The following is a 19,355-nucleotide window of genomic DNA, read 5'->3' as shown; positions in this document are numbered from 1 at the left end:
GTGACAGTAATTTGCACTCTATAGAAAACTCTCAGTTCATGTACAGCTCAGGATAGAGGTCTCTTTCCTGAGCTCAACCTCCTAAAGAGATCGTCCGTCATACATTAATATCTGCAGTGCGACGCTGAGGATGCTGTAACAGTCATTGGTGTCCAGTGCCGGCCTCTACACAGTGGTGTACTAGGGCTGTAGGGTCAAGGCTGAATCTTAACCAAATCCTAAATATTGCAATGAATATTTCTAACTTAAAGATTTCTTTATAAGGTTTATATACAGTAAATATAAAAAGCAGGTAGCATTGCTGCCTCACAGCTTCAGAGCCCCAGGTCTGTCTCTGTGGAGTTTCTTTCTCTGCATGTTCTCCTCCCACACTCCAGTGGGTGGATTGGCTAATATAAATCACCACTCAGTGTGTGTGTGTGTGTGTGTATGGATTTGTTTTGTGTCCAGGTTGTATTAATACCTGCCTCATGTCCAGTGTTCCTGAGATAGCTTTGAATCCAGACATTGATCAGGATTTTTAAATAAAATACAGGATAAAAAGACTGCAAGTACTGAATTAATGAAGTGAATAATATTTGTAACCAAATCTTTCATTGTTGTTTCTTAATCCATTGTCCTCTGTCTTGTTTTGAGCAAGGTGGCACAAAAATTTCCTTCAGGAAATTTTACTTCATTTTTTTAGGACAAACTTCTGTCCTAGCTCAGCGTTGTTGTTTCTGTTTTGTAATTATATGTTGTATGTTGTTTGTGTAGCACCAGGGTCCTGGAGAAACGTTGTTTCATTTCACTATGTACTGCTTCAGCTATATGGGGTTGAAATGACAATAAAAGCTTGACTTGACATTACAGTACAGCATATTACAGTACATTGCATACCAGTACACCATCATAGAGAATATTACAGTACTTTACATAACAAGACATTATATTTTATTATATTATATTACAGTTTATTATACTTCAGTCATGTATATTACAGTGCATAGAGGTATGTTACTATTCTTTATTCATGGGTTCCAACAATGTACAGTTCAATCCACCAGGGGGCGCACAGGAGCACTCACACCTTCCAACATCATCCCATCAATAATAAATAGGTTCATATGAATCGATTCTTCATCTCACTCTCAGAATAAATGAATAAATCAATGAATTTATTATGAGGTATAATTATCTATCTGTCACTACATCAATCACTCTTAGAACCAATAGATTACTGAAACGTATAACACTTTATGCTGTTATGTTGCTCATGATCAATTATTTACTTGTTTCACACAGCTATTTGCTAATGCGATTATGCTAACAGACAGCTGCAGGACACATCTTGAAAAATTCATGAACAAAATTACACCAAGTCATTTTAAAATATTTATTTAGACAAAAAGATAAAACAAAAACAAAAATAATGTCAGCCAGTTACACATGCAACACATGAGCACAAGCAGCTTTATTTATCAATGGCATCAAATTTTGCTGGGTCTTTTCTCTTTTTTTTCTTTCATCATGTATTTGAGCCAAGCTGTGAAAAAATTAGCAGCAAACAAACAATGAAACAAATACAAACTCTTGCCCATAAATAATTTACGCAAGAAAGCAAGGGATAAAAAGTGAGATCAAATAAAAATGGTGCGGTGCCATGACCAGGAATGAGACGTTCACTTTAATTTGGTTTAGGGAAAATCTTGGGAATATTCGAAGCTTCTTCTTTGTTTTTGTGATTCAGATCCATTGTTAAAGTAAACAAAAGCTGAAATAAAAATGTCAAAATCCACTAACAGTAGCGTTTTCTGGTTCATAAAATTGGTTTATAATCGGAACTGTTAGCCCGAAATCTGCTGTAGCTGTTGTTATTGGGGTCGTTATTGTTATTGTTGTTAATGATATTCATTTGTCATTTGAGGTCTCGTGAAAAGCTGCCAAATATCTCAGTTTCTCAAAAATGAAAGTTAATAATGAATAATACAAGTGATGTCTTCCATACAGTAAAACAAGGGCCAACAAATAAAGTGAAAATCTGTAACAATTCAATGCTTCTATGCACGTTAGAAACCACATGTGTTATGAGTACCATTTCAGGAACTGGTAAGCGCCAACCACAGTTACAGAAACAAACAATCTAGATCACACCAGCTTTCAGAACAAACATCTGCTGACAAAAACACATCAACGAACAAAACCTACTTTTGGTTACTGTGTATGGTTTAAAAGCTGCTAGGCAGAAAAAGGAAGCAACAAAACAAATCAGTAAATATCAGAATGATCAATTAGGTAAAGATTACACAGAGCCACAAAGTATAATGTTAATGCAAAAAAAAACAAAACAAAAAAACAAAACAGCCTATTTATGTTATTCGGTTAAAGACTTGGAAAATCTAAGAAACAACAACAAAAGAAAAATTACAAATAACTTGAAATACTAATTAATTTTCCAGTGAAATGCAACGTACAATGAAGTCCATATGTGTGGTGGACACGGAAATGAAAAAAATAAAAAATAAAATAAAATAGATATAATAATTCATGATAGTGCTGAATTCATCTTTAAGCAAGGTAGTTATTCCATTTTCAGAAAATTTGTGAAATTCAGTAGAAGTACAGATTTGATCCGCACAGGATGCTTATATTTAGAATTTAAGGCAAATTATGTATCAGCAGTATTACCTTGTATTAGAAACTATTTCAAGTCTAATTTATATAACACTAACTGCTTCTATGGGAAATGTCTGTTATAAAAGAAACGGAAAAGAAATACTGAAATCTTGAATGCTCATTGTTGCTTTTCAATAAACAAAATTTACCCCCGTGTTGATAGTGATTCCATTTCAAGTTTAAGAAATTCTTATATCATAGCACCGTCAATGCACCACCAGCTAAATAGAGAGGTTTCATTCTCACACAACAATCTTAATGTATTTCTATTAAAATGCCAATAAATAAAAAAAAATAATAAAAATAAAAATAATAATAATAATAAAGTGGAGGCAAAAAATAGAAGGAAGATAAGAAATAAAAACAAATGCAAAGTACCAATATCCAGCAAATGCAATAAAATAAAATAAAAATAAACAACAAATCACTGATAACTGATTAAATAAAATTCAACTGATTATATTTTCAATTTCCAATTAAAGCAAACGATTACAAACAAAAGAGAAATAGTTCAAATTTATTGATTACGACGCCCTCGTGTAATAATATTCATAGCGAATGAGACAAGTAAATGACGCTTTGTTAGAAAGCTTTTATAATGTTTCACAAAAATGTGTAAATGATTTTCAAGGTGCAATTCGTGTCAACATGTCACGCCAACATTTAAATTTAGTTACTATCCTAAAAATTTTTACATTCCAAAGTTTTATTTATAAACTCAGTTTTAATTCCAAACCATCTTTATATGTGTGTGTGAGAGAGAAAAGGCTTAGTGCTCAATGAAATCTGTAATCAAACGAGTACAATTCAAAGCACTTTCTTGTCTAAATATCCGTACATTTTGATATCTAATGCCCACTAAAAAAGAAGAAGAATATCCTCAGTTGCTCCTTATTTTTGGGGTAGGGAAAGAACATGCGGTGTCTATACAGACAGTTGTGTTGAGGAACTGCCCAAAAGAGAAGAAGAGATTTTAACAACACAAAAAAATGGAAGGAATGTTAGCAGTAAAGTGTCAGAAGCAACAGCAACCTTCCTCCATGTATTATTATAAATCCTTATGTATGAGGGATTGGGAAAACCCTTGTCGTTACCATTCCATTGTCCATAGAGGTTCACGGCAATTCAGGAGCATTACGGACATTTTGACAGTCAGTATATGATTACAAACTGGAAGGATTGTATCCTGAAACGTATTTTACTACAGCATGCAACTATTCAACATGACATTCACTGTCAAAGGAAATCAAACTCAGGCAGGTGTCTGGCGCTTTATATATACTTATGATTTCTTAAAGGTCTGTTACAGGCCAAATAAAACCAATTTTGGTCGAAACATTTTTTTTGTTTGGTTTTGGCTGATTTTTAGGTTCAGCCACTGCAATATCTGACAAGGTTTTTCCCAAACCACCACACATATACATGTCCTGAATGTCTTGTAATCCTCTACGGACTTGCATTTCAATCATGAAGACTTCATCAGCTCTGCTGAACAGTTAGAAATTTCCCACTACCTAACACCTGGGTATCATGAGACAGGGGTAACACTTGGATCTGTAAGTGTGAATTTGATGTGAAACTGTTGCAGTAAACATGTAACATCAGCACTGCAAATCGGTGGTACTGCAGATTAACATTGTTGCCTGTCCTTCAGGTGTAGATAGACAGCTGGGTCCTCTCCTGAGGAATTTGTGCTCCTCTTCATCTAAGTGGTTAATTTGTTTAATTAACATACAACTCTGGGAATTCCTCACCATGCTGGACTGTGTTTATTATGTTGCATGGTGACATGTCTTCATGATTAAAACCCAAGTCTCATTATCTTAGACTATAAGACATTAATATTAGCAAACTTTCATAAATATAAAAGTCCAGACTGTAACAGTGTTAATTGTTAAAATGTCTGATGATACCAGTAATCCGATGAACATGTATGTAAATATAACCATAAATAGCCTGACAGCAACATTTACTGTACTATGCTATTGTGGAATTAATACAGTGACTAGTTTGCAGATTTAATTTATTATGCACTAATGTTAAAACAATGATTAAACTGAAACAGATATTAAACCTGTTGAATCTATGCATAAAACCATAAATAGTCCTGAGTGTGTGTGGCAGAGTGAGTTATATTTATCAGATATTATTCTTTACTATGAAAGGAGAAAAAAAAAGTCCATCACAGATCAACTGTAAAGCCAGAGCTATCTAATAAGTATGAACCATTGAGTCTACTGAGATCCTGAGTGTATGAAGGAAGCACCAGTGCTTATCTGGATGAACCTGTGAGTAAAAGCTTACGGCATGGCATCTGGGTGTTGTTCTCCTCTGTTTAGCCTCATCTTGGACCAGGCTCCTGGGCCACATCCTAAATTTCTAAAGCAGCATTCTTCCTTCTTCTTTTCCTTCCTCTAACTCGTCCAGACCAAAAGCTGGATACGTCTCTCATCTACTTGGCTATCAACAATCCAGACTTGAGTGAATTGGAAAATGGAAGGATCGAATGGAAGTTCAAACTGAATGTCCTGAATTTCTGCAAAAACACAGTTATAACATAACTTAATCTCTCAAAACGAACCTTTGACACCTCATTCATTGTCTCTAATGCTAAACATTTTCTACTTGCTCAAGCATTACTGCACTACAATTATTTCTCGAACCTGCCAGTTACTTCTGTTCTTACATTATAACAAGTCCTTTTATCTGTAAAATGCTACCCAGTCAGGGTAAGCCCACTAACTACACAAGGAGTGTACTACTCCATTTACACATCAGGGTGTGTACATACTGTATAATATACAAGTCAAACATACCCTACACCTTCAAGTCAACTAAAATTAAGACTTAACCACAATAATTCATCAGCAACCAACACTGATATTTAAAAAAAAATAATAATGTACTGAACAGTGTAGAAAGAACAGTCTGTGTAGATATAGCCTAAAATGTGTTGCTATATTCTTAAGTCATAAGAGCCAGGTTTCCAGACACTAAATTACACTGGTCAAGACTGGTTTATGCTTCTTTCCAGGGGTCATAAAAGCAATCCAGAGACGAGAGAGGGGCGCGACAAAATTTGGAAAAGTTGATCTTTAAAACCTAATGTCCAAATGGGCCACCCAGTTGTGCTTCTATTGGCTAGCAGTAGGGATGCCATGGGAACTGGTGGCAGCTTTGACTCTGTGACAAGATTTTTGAAGATGGTCCAGTCTGAAGGTGGTCTAAGACACAAAGTTGGGTTGTATTAGTTATTAGTTAACTACATTTCCCAGTAGCTTGTCAAGATTTCAGCTATTTTAGCCAAGCACACAAATGCCAACAGTCAAAATGTTTGATTTTCTTGATGATGCTTTTATAAAATCTATTTTGAACAATATCAGCTGACCTATGAAAACGATTCATTCATTTATCCTGGTCATGGTTGGAACACTGGGAACACTGGGCGCAAGGTGGAAATGCACAAAAAACATTTGCATTTAAACCAATATAGGACGTCTCGATTGAGATGATAATGAATAAAATATACTGCCCAACATGGCTGTGATTCATTACCTTACACAGATCAGAGCTTCATATCAAGAACTTCAGTGCCTTTATCAATGTCATCACTACTTACTGTTTACTTTTCCTTATTCAGGTTTCAGAAGTTCTATAGAACACTTATGATGAAGCATAAACCAGACTTAGATTGTGTCCAGAAAACCATGTCTCCTGGCTTAATAAAGCGTGAATAAGACCTCGACAGTAGTGAGGGTTTACACCTTAGCCATATGATTTCTCCTTGTCTGTAAGGCACAAATTGAAATGTTTTTCCAATGCTGTCAAGGTCCACAAAGACCAGCCTTGGGGGATATACTGACAGATAATTTACCTAAATGCTTTGACCCATAACTCTGAGCAGTCTCAGAGCAGGCACAAAACAGTGTACGTGTGCAATTTCATCTTCTAGACTGTGGCTCTGTTCAACAGACCCACATTAGCAGTGACAACTCTAAGGGTTTTTTTTAGGATACAAGTTTGGGTCAGTCACAGGCAGTGAAATTGCTGATTTAGAGAAGTGTGATTTAGGCAGCTAAGAAGTCCTGGCAGTTTTATTTTTCTGATGATCGTCAAGACACAGTGATCCCTGGCAACATGGTGTAGCAGCCGCTGTATCAGATATCTGGCAGTGGAGTTTCCTCTGAGCAGAGGGAGTTCCTGCTAAGGAAGACAGGCAGGCAGGAAAGCAGCTTTTTGATGTTTGTTTTTTGTAAATTGTCCCAGGCAGTGATATCACCAGCTGCAGTGAAAATACATCAACCAAAAATTGTGGTAATACTGCAACAAGGCCTAAAAGCAGCATATAATGTGGCAGTGGAAGACAAGATCAAAAAGGGGAGCTTGTGACAGTAAGTCTATAAAAAAGGAAATTTTTCAAGCAGCTCTCTCCTCCAGGGAGGGCTTTTTGCTCGGGAAGGGTTGCGCATAGAGACTCTTGCTGGTGCTGTCTAGGCTGTGAAAGTACGGGTGAGACAGGGCATCATAAGCCGATATCCGTCTGCCAGGGTTGAATGACAGAAATTTCTGTAGAGACAAATGAGCATCAAATTTCGTTAATATGCTTTGAAAGCAACATAAAACAAGAACATATCTGTTTGGTGTAAGGACTGTAGACTTTAGTTAAGGAAAAATATAGAATAGGTTGCATCAACAAGGATATTAGAACTTGTTTTGGATATTAGAGTATGTTTTGTTCTAGTGATTTAACAAAGGTGGGTGCCACTGGATTAACATATAAAATTCAATTTCATTTAAGATTTAATTTACAATCACTTACAAGTAGAAGTGATCTTCCAAGCTCTTCCATATCAGGCACCAGGTCTTCTATAGGCTGAGGGGAGCGAGGGGGGAAGGCACTCTGAGACAAACCCACTTCCTGGGGCCAGTCTTCAGGAGCAGGGACTCCAACCACACTGGAATCATCCATACAACCATCATCATCATCATCATCATCATCGGTACAAACATGTCACCATGTTCCTTGTTATTTTTGTGCTCATGATGTTTAAAACACATTTGCAGAGGTGTTGTAGGTGTCATACTTTTATATATTTTTCATTTGAAACACTTTTTATCAGATCTGTCGTCTAATCATCTAAAGAGGATTTACTAATGAATTAAAATGGTACTTACTCAAAAATCTTGCCCAACTGGTCGACATCAGAATTCCCACGGAAAAGCGGTCTAAAAGAGAGCACAATCAAATACACAGGTTACTAACTGTGTATGTTGTTAAACACTTCTTTCCTAGGCACAGTATATAGTTCATTTATTAGTGAGTGTAGATTAGACTGTAGTTTTTATCAAATTGCACTACTTTAAATATGGGTCTGTCCTTCTAACTCGTAAAATATTGTTGTTATTATTATGACTACTACCACACAGTCTGAGTCATAACATGCAAGCGTATAAACACAGGGTTACAAAGTTTATTCTGTTAACACTTGGGCTCTTCAGGACTTGGTCTGTTAAGACTTCAATATATTTTGTGCAGACATGACTATATAGCAAGTGAAAGGAAGAAAAATCCACTGGAAAAAGTCAGCAAGGTCATATAGCAGCACTGATGTAAGGAACTGTGCCTCTTTGCTGTAGTTTCCTGGCTGACAGAGAGAGAGAGAGAGAGAGAGAGAGAAGACCGAGGGCTTTTTCAACACATGATGAGATGAAGCGCCACTCGTTTTGGAGTCTTCCTGCCCGGACCGCTGCTGCTTGCGGTGGCTTTGGCCCGTCATGATGCCTGTAGGCGGGCATGCTTCCCCTGGCATGTGCACAAATTCCAGTCACCATTACTGAATCCAAACCACATTCACCATGGAGGGGGGGCGGAAAGCTATTTATCCCTGTAGTCTGCTTTGGCTGTCTGTATGTCTCTATGTGGGGGACAAGCAATGAGCCGTGCGAAATAGTGGCTCTGATTATCTAAGAAACATGAGAAAGAGGCTGCAAACTGCTATAACAAGCCCTGCTCTCACACATGGCAACTCTATTCCATCCCTGAATTAGCTTCGCTGTAATAGAACACGCTGCATTTTTCACCAGAGGTCGCCCTACTACAGAACATCTGAGATTAGCACGAGGCCTTTTTCAATCCACGACTGTGCGGAACTCAACTAACTGGAACAAGACAAAGAGGCGGCTCAGACCACATGTTCGCTCTGCTTAATTCTAACCGCTGCCTTCCATCACCTCGGAAAGTTCTTTCTGACTCAATCAAACGTGCATTTTACCCCGCTGGAGTAATTACAATGTCAGCGTGTCTTACGGCTTGTCAGACAATCATTATTTCAAGTCTTCCTGTAAGATTTCAGATTCAGAAGTCAGAAGTGAAACCAACACAAATAAAACAATCGTCTCTTGTGCAAACTCTGTGTAATCAGAACAGACACAACTTACATGGCATTCATTTCCCAAAGAGTGAAAGCCACGAGTTCAAAATGTGAAATGTTCATAGACAGTCTAACTGGGCAAAAACTGAGAAAAAAAAATCTGTTTGATTTTCTGCAGCATGGTGAAAAAACACCATAATCTAGCCTGATTCATGCCAAAACAAGTATGCTTAAAATTCACTGAAGCTGCATTCTCCCCTGCCCCAAGCCTACTTGTTATTCTGAATGAAGAAGGGAACATTTTTTTTTTTTGCACAAGGCTGATATTATGCATCCTGAGTGAGTGGGCACAGCTGCAGCACCACACCACACCAGTCCAGGACACACAGCTGAGTCACACTCCAAGTGCCAGTCCAGCCATCCACATTCCGCACTGATAGCCAGTGGAATGCTCCAGTAGTTTGTGTGTGTGTGTGTATGTGTGTGTGTGTGTGTATAAGTGAGTAAGACAGAAAGCATTTGTGTTTGAAGAAACTTATAGACGCAATGCACACACTCGTTTGTGAGAAAGTAAACAAGGATGTCGATGTCTCCTTCCATGCTCATGCTGGACTTCTGGATTGGAGGAATGTCAACAGTGCTTTCAGTATCATTCATAAACCTGTGACTAATCGTTCCACCATCTCAGAGACACAGATACGGACTTGCACAGAGAGTTTGAATTCTCACTAACTTAACCTTATGTACTGAAAACAAGTCAACTAGGCCACCCAGGCGAACTGCAATGCTTGATATAAAAAAAAAAAACCCTCTATTAGAGGAATGAAATGACAGGACCACACAATAAACAGTAAGTCAGGTGTGTTACGTTTAAAAGGACTTCCTCCTTTCTTTATACAACAATAAAATGATCCCCTCCAGGCTGTATGCCTTGCTCCCCCAAACCCATTTTCAACAGTAAATAAAACAATAAACCAGACAGACTGCTGCTAGCTCAGGTGTGCCGTGTCTTTATCATTCTCTGGTGACTTTTAAACCTCCATTACTCAGATCTGTGAATGCAGCACACTTCTCAGACAACAGAATGGAAGCGTTGGAAAAGCTTCTCCCAGGTGCCTTTTAATCTGCAACAGGTGGCCTTTTTAAAAGGTCTTCTTAATCACCTCCAGGAGAGAGAGAGAGAGAGAGAGAGAGAGAGAGAGAGAGAGAGAAAAGGAGGTGTAGTGCTAGCATGGATCAAAGCGTCTCCCTTCTGCCCTCTGGCACTCTTGGAGGTAGGCCAGTCGCCTGGCGCGGTGGCTTTTTTTTTAGGGTATTGTGTCAGTGAGGCAGCCTTACCTGTACAACACCTCACGTTACACAATCTGCTAAGGACCTGACTTGTCTCACACACACCTTTTTCAGACAAGACGCAGATTTTACCCAGCCAAGCCCAGCATTAACCTCCTACCTAAGGCTGTTACAATTTTCTCAGACTAGACAATTTGGAATGCTTCAAATAAAACGCTTCAAAGCTTATATTTGAAAAATGCTTTCTGACGTTCAAACAAATGCTTTTACATAACAATTGGTGTGATTTTCGGCGATATCGTGCTGTAGTGCCAAAAACAGCATGTGAATGGCTTAGGCAGCATTTACAAATTAACATATGAATGTAGCGACCGACAGGAGTAACAGAGAAGTATGTATTAAAAAGAAATACTTTTGACCCATTATAATACCAGAAGAAGCTTGAACCAGTGAATCAAATCAATATTTCATTGATATTTAGTTTAGTTTATTTTGGAGTTGAATGGAAAACCAATGAGTTGTGAATTGAATCGATTTGGGAGTCATGAATTCAATAGAATCACTATGACTGAGCTTACGAGATCATTTAAAAGGTCTTCAGAATGTAGTATGAAGCCTAATAATAATAATAATCTTTTATTTCAACTCTCTGACTGAAGTCTGCATCACTGCACATTACAGTTAGGATGTGAAACACAGGATGTGAGTGAGTGGATCTGCAATCTGGCCTCCCCATCATACATATCTCCCTCCTCACAAGTGTAGAGAGGAAGACATCAGCCCCCACATCCTCCCCAGCACAATGAGGGACACATAGCCAGCCATCAACAAGTAGGAAACACACGTGCTCTAACACAATTTTGGCATACATTACTTTGTGCACACACACCCACGCCCGCCCACGCCGCATTATTATCGCCCGAAACCCACCTGGGATCTTTCTACCGTTATTCTGAGGGGATGTGTGTCTTATTGGTGGCGGTTAAGGGAAGGAAACTCAGATTGCAGACTGAGCTCGCTTTATAAATGCACCCTTCCCTTCTCAGGAATAACTGCTTATCTGAAAAAGATGGTGCTTTTCATTCATTCTTTCCCTATTATGATTCCACCCGCTGGTCACAAATTATAGGGAAAACAAAACATAGCATCTCTTATACCACCGGAAGAGCATCAGTGTGCCTTGACACAGATTCTACAAATCTCTAAAAAAGTGACAAACGCATTTTTTCCGAAATGATAGTCTCCACTGTCGTTCTGATCAGTCTAAAATTTCCCTTTGGTGTTTAGATCTGACTGTGAGGTCCATAGCATTTGATTATCATCACTGTCATACTCTTCAGATCATTAAATGAGGCCTCATGGCCGGTGGATAGGGGCGGAGTTATCTAGGAAGAGACCACTCCCATCAGGATAGAAATGTAGGAAATCATATAAAAAGATGATCAGTGATAGAGGAACACTTCCGTCTAAGGAGTCACCATTTTCCTTTGATTTGTCACACATCTGTACAGGAAAACAGTAATAGTTAAGTATAGAAGTATAGAAGTAACACAGTACAAGGACTGAAAGCCTTGTTGGCCGTTAAGCATCAGGTCAATAGAGACAGTTGCTACAACCGACAGAGATGAACACGAAACTTAAAGTTCTGCAACCACAGCACATGGTATTTCCCCAACAGTTTTAACAACTCAGACTCACCGCAAAAATGTGTTTTCTTGATGAAGGACGGGGAGCATTTAAAAAGCTTTTCTACATTCAATGTGAAACTTTTTGGAATGGTTACTAATAAAATGCCTGAAACAGCTCATGTGGTGTTGCCCTGCTAGCACAGTCTGATGAAATCTATAGTCAATTCAAATCGATTAAAAATAAGCTTGATTCGCTTGAAATATCACTGTCTTCTTTAGAGATGAACGCTGTTTACACTTGAAGGTAAACAATAAACATTGTAGTCGTTTACTTCTGAGAACTGGTTTTCAAGCTCTGGCTAAAGATCAGACTCAGAATATGTGCTGTCTCTGTTTTTTTTTTTTAAAGTAGCAACCGTCAATGCTGGGGGCCAGACTGAGCAATCAGGTCACCCAGGCTCGACTTGTTCCTTTCAGTGGAAATGAACCAAACATGCTCTGAAATCCATATCTGCATCTCTTAATCTCATTCCCATCTGTAAGACTGTAGGACAAGTGAGTTTAACGGTGAAAAGGGTATGTGTGGGTGCAAAATGGAGGGGTTTAACTTGATATGCTTTACTCACCTTCTTCGGAACATCTCGGCAAAGATGCAGCCCACGCTCCACAGATCCACTGGGGTTGCATAGCTCGACTGCAGGAGCACTTCTGGAGCTCGATACCAAAGAGTGACCACCTGCAACACAAACACATATAAATATGTACTGTCACATTCAGACAGTTCATATATGGATCATCACAGATCCTGTGCATATGTCCTTATTCACAGGCTGCTTACAATTACACACTGCACTTTTGTTTCTGTGCCCCTGTGTTTGAGTTATGTAAAGTATGAAGTCATATCTGGCAGTGCAAGCCTCCAAATGCTCATTTTGGTATGCCAAGATCGCACAAATTTCACAGCGAGTCACTACCCTGCTGAGAAAAAAAAAGCTAGAACCAGAATACTCACTCCAGTTTTGCTAGTTTTCCAAATTCACTGACAAGTTAAAACACTATGAGATGGTAATAACTAGTAAAAATCAGCATCCTGTTTTGCCCGTTTTGTTTTTTCAACAGGGTGTGGACATTTCTCCAGGCCTCTACACAACCTAAAGCCTATAATGGCTTATCAGTCTTTTCAAATTTGACTGCTGCTTTTTCTCACTTAAACCCATGTTTAGTCCTTAAACTCAGTGACTCTTGGCCTTGCAGCTGCAGCAGACGGCATATACAGCTGAGAAGCTACAGTAGGGAGAGCTTCCAGACAAAACTCAGTGACCCTGCTCCAGTAAAGTGGACGGCTTCCAGGTGCTTTCCCTCTCCAACATGCCGTCCTCCCATGGGCTCGCAGCCCAGAAACCCTCAGGCTTATCGGCCAAATCAGCCGCCCCTTGTGTTTGTAAGCAAAGCCTGGGGTGTATATTGGGGGGCGCGTATCATAAAATGTGCCAAAGGACTCAGTGCTAAGAGAAGGTTGTGCTTAATGAGTGCTGGTGTGGGAAGGAAGCTGTGAACAGCGCACGAGCCGTATGTCGCTGATTAGAGCTTAATTAGAGCTATACACAGCAATTCAGAGTCAGAGGAACTGTTCAATTGAAGCACAGTATATTGAATAACAGCTATAGAATGAAACCTGATGGGTTGTTAAAGGGACTAAATCAACTGCAGTGAGGCTCCGATTAACTTCCTTGTACAGCAATGTGTTTAGGGATTACAATTTTTTTACATTTTGGACACATTAATAACACTCCTTCCCTCACTGTAGCTTGATGCTTATTACATGAAAAGCCACAAAACAGAACATTTTACATACCTAGACTTTCATATGATGGTAAACTTAAAGGATCAGCTTTATTTCTGAAACTGAAGACTCCTTCCATTCAGTAAGCTTTACCATATCAATGATTATTATTATATCAAATAACAACAGTTGTTTTATTTTCAGCATTTTTTTTTTCATATACACCCCTAGGAGCTAGGTCATACCTAGCTGTTAGGAACAATAACATATTAGAGGTAGAACAAACCTGGGTGGTTCAAAAGAATTAACAGGTTCTGAACTGTATATGCTGCATGATATTTCTAAGTGGGGATCTGGTACAGCTCTTGACACTGGCAACAGGAGAATATAGCTATGAATGGCTATAATAACCTTACACAAACCCTGCGGTCGCTTCACTCATTTGCGGCCAAAATCTTTTACAGCCTCTGACTGTGCAAGCGTAAAAGTCTTTGTGCAAGACCAGTGTGAATGGAATCAAATTGAACCCGCATTTTTCATGTGTAAAAGGAGTTATTTTTAATTGCTGACACTTTCTCAAGTTAGTCTTCCTGATTAAGAGGAACTGAAGAGGAAGCCAGTGATGAAACTTGTTGGTCTCTTTGTTGCCATGTGACTGAAACACAGGCACATGATTCATTCCAAAATAGTGCCTCTCTATTATCATTCAAAATCGAACTCCATTCAGATGGTTCCTTCTTACACTATTGGAGCGGTGGCATGATCTAAGTTGCATAGATCAACACTGACTCAACAGGTACACTCCTTAACTGATAATGTTATATAATGATGTTATAATACACGGGTATGTCAATGTAAACCTAAGTAAACTTCATAAATTGCACCAGAAAATAACCGATAAACAACTTTGCATTCGGCATACGTTAGTTATATATTTATCTTTAGTATATACTCTGCACTAAAGCTAACTATACAAGCTGCAGTTTTACAGAGGTGCTGTTTAACTTCTAGGAAGAACCACAGCTGAAGTATATCCGCTTTTCTCAGCGCTGTGAGTTTGTGGTAGAGCCTTCTATTAACACACACATACACACACGCTTGTCATATGCTATACATGCTATAGCTGTGCAAAACTCTCAGGCAAAGCTACAGCTACTGAGGTGCTATTGTTGTCTTTATTTAAAACAGAAAACTGCGCTGATGGGAAGAAAGTTAATTTAGAGCTGTAGATACGTTATGAGTAAATGAGGTTTATGAAACAAACTGAAACTGGTGCTAAAAAGACCTAACAACACACCGTGGTCATAAAGAGTGTACAGTAGTTTTGATTGTATCACTTGCCAGTAAAAGTGGTGTAACTGTATCGCGTGGCCTTTACAAAGCAGGATTCCTCTGTTAAATGGCACTTGCCACAGTTTGCATGACTTCGGGTTGCTCACAAAACAGAACTCGCTGATTATGATGAAATAATATGCAATGCAGTGGATGTGAGGTGTGGGTAAATAATTGCCCTTGTCTGCATGCCTTGTTAGCTTGTGTGTTCACCTTACAATACAATGTCACTAAGTGCAGAACTACTGAGCTAGCAGTTAAAACTGAATTCCAATGTATTTCTCAAAAACCATATTTCATGCATGCCTAACATTTTTTCAAAAGTATCTTGGCAACTTCTCTAGCAGCCTTTCCCCTGTTGTCACGCTACTGTAGTCGAACTCTATCACTAGGTGATAAACACTAATGGGGTGAGGGGCGGGGTTAGAGGTGGGTATTGAGGGTGTCAGGGGTCACCCAAATGAAGACAATGCTTGTTATTTACTTGCTGGCAGGCACCCTATAAAGATATTTTAGTGTAATACTGGGTTTATTAATTCCAAGGAGACAAGGACAGCTTTATAAAGTCTGTGTTGTGGGGGAAAGTCAGTTCTGTACCACAGCCTGTGCCGTCTCTCTCATGTCTCTACAGTATTTTCACTCTGCATGTGTTTAAATATGAGCCAATGAATTGTTGTAAAAGCAAAGTTAAAAGCTGATTGAAGTGTTAACTGCCAAGCGGCACCACTTTGATAAATGTTAATTCAAGCGACTCTGCACACACTAAGCTGATTTTGTTAGGCTAATAAACGTAATTCGATTGTATCCAGTGCTAGCGCGTGTTTATAATAATCAGTCTAATAAAGACGATTTAAAAGATATGTTTACTGACAAATTGTGAGAAAGCAGCTAGAAACACTGGGCTCCAGTGAATGAATTACATACTGCATGCTTGGCTTTTTTTAGCCCAGTCTTTTGCCTTTCAGACATCAGCCCACTTTGGGATTGGCACTACAACAGTATGTTTTATTATATTGTTTTAATGAAAACAAATATAGTGGTGCTTGTAGTGTCTTTTGTAGTTCAACATATTATTTGTTACATAGCTAATTGCTAACCATTTGTTACACTAACTGCTACTCGTTTGGTTTGGAAGGGAGTCAGTTATTTGCCAATTACAAATTGTCCACCGCATTGTCTGAAGATTGTGGATTCACAGACTCGCAGGCTGACCGCATGATCTCCGAGTGGAAGAAGAGGGCAGATAATGCTTTTGTCCAAGTGTGTTACACTGCCCTGTGCCCTAACTGTTGTGTGATAGGGCAGAACCGGCTCATGGGTGGGAACTGGAAGATGACCAAATTGATGGAAATCTTTTTTGTTGCTTATCTATAACTGAAATTCTTGTTGTGTTATATGCCTTGTGGAAGTCTACAAGAGGTACGTTTTGCACCATATCACCAAAAATAGAGAAACACTCAAATATGTATAAAATGTTTTAGAGAGAAATGATAGCATCGACTTTTAAAACCAGAGAGTTTCGGCCCTACGTTTGCTGTCTATACATCATCACAGTTAAAATTACTGCAATAACTGCAGTACTTATTTTGGATGAGGTAATGGTTTCTCTCCCTCAGGCTGGTCTTGTGTGCCGTTGGCTGCTAACTGAAGGGTCAGATAAAGTGATCCTGGCTGCCTTCAGATTAAAGGACAGCATTCTGTGCATTCCTATCTAGTGAGACGGCATGGGCTCACTCAGCACAAGGGGAAACAGTGGCTTTGCAGCTCTTCTCAGCAACACTGCTCAAGCAGATCCACACCTCACAAGGCTCACTTGGTCAAGCTGTACTTCCACCTTGCACTTTAGTCAAATGGTCTCAGCTAACAACTACACTCAGTCCCCAACCTCCCCTTTTTTTATCTGCCTCAGAGAATTAAAACAATAGAGACACAATGCGATTAAGAATAAGGCTGGCCTTTGGGCTTGGCCATGAGCCTGTGTTTACATTCTGTCTCTCAAAGGAAGTGAAGGATGAAAGGCCCCTTCAACACAAGACCTTCGTCCACATTCTTTCGGGCTGCCCTTGGACACTTTTAAAGGGACAAGTCTACTAACTTGGCAGAGGACAAAGGCCTTTCCTTAAAAATGAGCCTCCACAAATGACCTCTTATTTAGTTAATAACAGATCTTGAAGTCGATATGATTAGGCCCTGCTTAGAAGCTTAATGCTCAGTCTATTAAACTGCTTCACAGTGTTATTTATGGAAATGCTTCCTTAAGTAACGAGGGAAAATAATACAGAATGAATAATTTGATCAAATTAAAGTATTGTATTTTACATTCATCTTCATTAACAATTAGCAATTTTATTCTGATCAGGTTTGCAGTGCATCCAGAGGAACATTGAGTATGAAGTGGGAATACACCATGGAAAGAACGCCAATCCATCGCAGGGCACCATACATGCACATATTCACACTTAGTTGGCAATTAAGGGTTGCGAAAAATTAACCTACCAGCATGGTTTTGTGAAGTGGGATGAAAACAGAGAATCCGTAGGAAGACGAAACAGACAGGGGGAAAGCTTCTGTGCAAAGTCTTGCTTTGCATTGTAACATTCAGTCAAGTGTCATAACTGATTTCTATACAAGCAGAATGCAAATAAAATAAGCAAACGTGAGGATGAAATGACTTTCCTATCCACTCTTATCATGTTTTGTCTTGTGACACTTCATTGCTCCCCTCCTGTACAAACAAACTGATAATTATTATCATCATTATGGTTAAGCTTTAGAGTCATTCACTGTTTTTTCCCTGCTGTTTTGAAATCCTATTTACATTTACAATAATGACAAGTCTGTCAGGTCTGCTCAAGATGGCAGAAAGAAATATGAAGTCACAAGTGAGCAAAGCGTGCATGCAGAACTGTATACAGTAAAAAAAAAACGCCCCAATTGCTGCCAAAGTATGCAGAGCTTACAGGAATGCTGTATGGGGCCCTCTCTGAGCAAACAAAGAGAGTACAGTCAGCCTCTCTTTCCCCTGTGCTACCACATCCGCACATCATTAGTCGGAAAATTCCTGATATATGCCGTAATTTTTTTGCTGGTACAGGCAAAGCTTTAATATCCAGATGCTGCTGCACCCCCTCGATCAGTCTTTTCTGCTGCTCTGGGTTGCTGCCAAGACGTCATCAGCAATCAATCCAGACAGAGGTTAAAGTAAGAGCTCACCACTGTCTCTGGATGACCATTGGTGAGAGTAGCACAGGAAATACCAAATAAGAAGCTCCTCAAGCATCATGCTGTGCCTCTGTTTGTGTGTCTGTTGCAGTTCAAGAGCCCGCCCTCTTTTTTTCCTTTTTCGTTCCTTCCTTCCTTCTTCTTCCTTTTTGGAATACCGGAAGAGATATCTAAACATTCCCAGAGTCTGCTGCACGTGCTCTACTGCGTGCCTTGTTTTCTTTCTTTTTTTTTTTTCCCAGCCATGCCGCTGCCTGAGTGTCTGTCCAGAGTAGAAGCACATTGTCTGGCAAAACCTGAGTCACTGTGCTTCCCCTCGGCACTAGAACCTTCTGGAACTAAAAAAGAAAATCTGTAGTTTCATCAATATTTTGATTGAAAGTAAACCTGGCTTCATGCGAGTGCATTTGGTGCGGCAAATAACTTCATGGGAGAAAAGTCCAGAGTCATAACCCCTCTCAACAGCCTTCCAGTTTCTCAGAAGTATAGGCATATGACAGTGTTATTTAAAGTAATTACTTGTTCCATTACGTCGGAGGTGCTGGGTCGAAAACTGTTCAGAAAAGGTTATTTGTACAAGCCTCACCTATTATTCTGGGTGTAACAGGGACCTCATAAAGTCAAATTACCTCTCACCTGTTTCATATCAGCATTTTTAAGCCTTTCACAGATGATACACACACTACACGTTACTTCCAGACAGAGAATCAACTCAACCAAAAAGACACCCTCTGAAGATTTTGCATAAAGACTAAAAATATTTGAATATGAGTTGGAAAAACAAACAAACATGCAGGTTGTTTAAACCATGATATAACAGAACAATACTGAATGCTCTCTCTTCCCAAGGACTCTCGCTGGTTTACATTTGAGTGTCACCGTACCATCACTTTAATTATTAGTGCATATCCTGGTCCTGCCAAAGTTCCCACCAGACGTGGAGATGACACTGCCTTTCTGTTCTCACTGGCACACTTCTAGATCTTCATTCTCTTTTTACTCAGCTGATGTTTCAGGGACTGGCTGCTCATAAAGGAAATGCTGGCTGAATACATAAGAATAAATCTGGCCATT

The 19,355-nt window shown here is 39.1% G+C and overlaps 1 protein-coding gene across 2 annotated transcripts in view; it reads right to left on the bottom strand.

Moving 5' to 3' along the window:
* Window positions 1-1,361: 1,361 nt before the first annotated feature.
* Window positions 1,362-19,355, bottom strand: part of cdk6 (cyclin dependent kinase 6) — a 32,842-nt gene continuing 14,848 nt past the window's right edge. Inside the window, exons 5-9 of one of the 2 annotated variants that reach the window (XR_009203441.1) lie at window positions 12,571-12,680; window positions 7,831-7,881; window positions 7,475-7,610; window positions 4,960-7,221; window positions 1,362-3,604 (exon numbers count right to left, since the gene is read on the bottom strand). Coding sequence is in view for 1 of the 2 variants with exons in the window: in XM_058377762.1 (XP_058233745.1) it covers window positions 7,072-7,221; window positions 7,475-7,610; window positions 7,831-7,881; window positions 12,571-12,680 (447 nt within the window). In the remaining variant the exon portion in view is untranslated. Of the gene's footprint in view, window positions 7,222-7,474; window positions 7,611-7,830; window positions 7,882-12,570; window positions 12,681-19,355 lie in introns of both variants that reach the window. The other variant, XM_058377762.1, reaches the window with a different exon arrangement.

Source organism: Hemibagrus wyckioides, linkage group LG24 (assembly GCF_019097595.1).
Source record: "Hemibagrus wyckioides isolate EC202008001 linkage group LG24, SWU_Hwy_1.0, whole genome shotgun sequence".
NCBI lineage: Eukaryota > Metazoa > Chordata > Actinopteri > Siluriformes > Bagridae > Hemibagrus > Hemibagrus wyckioides.
This window is presented reverse-complemented; position numbering and strand designations above follow the sequence as displayed.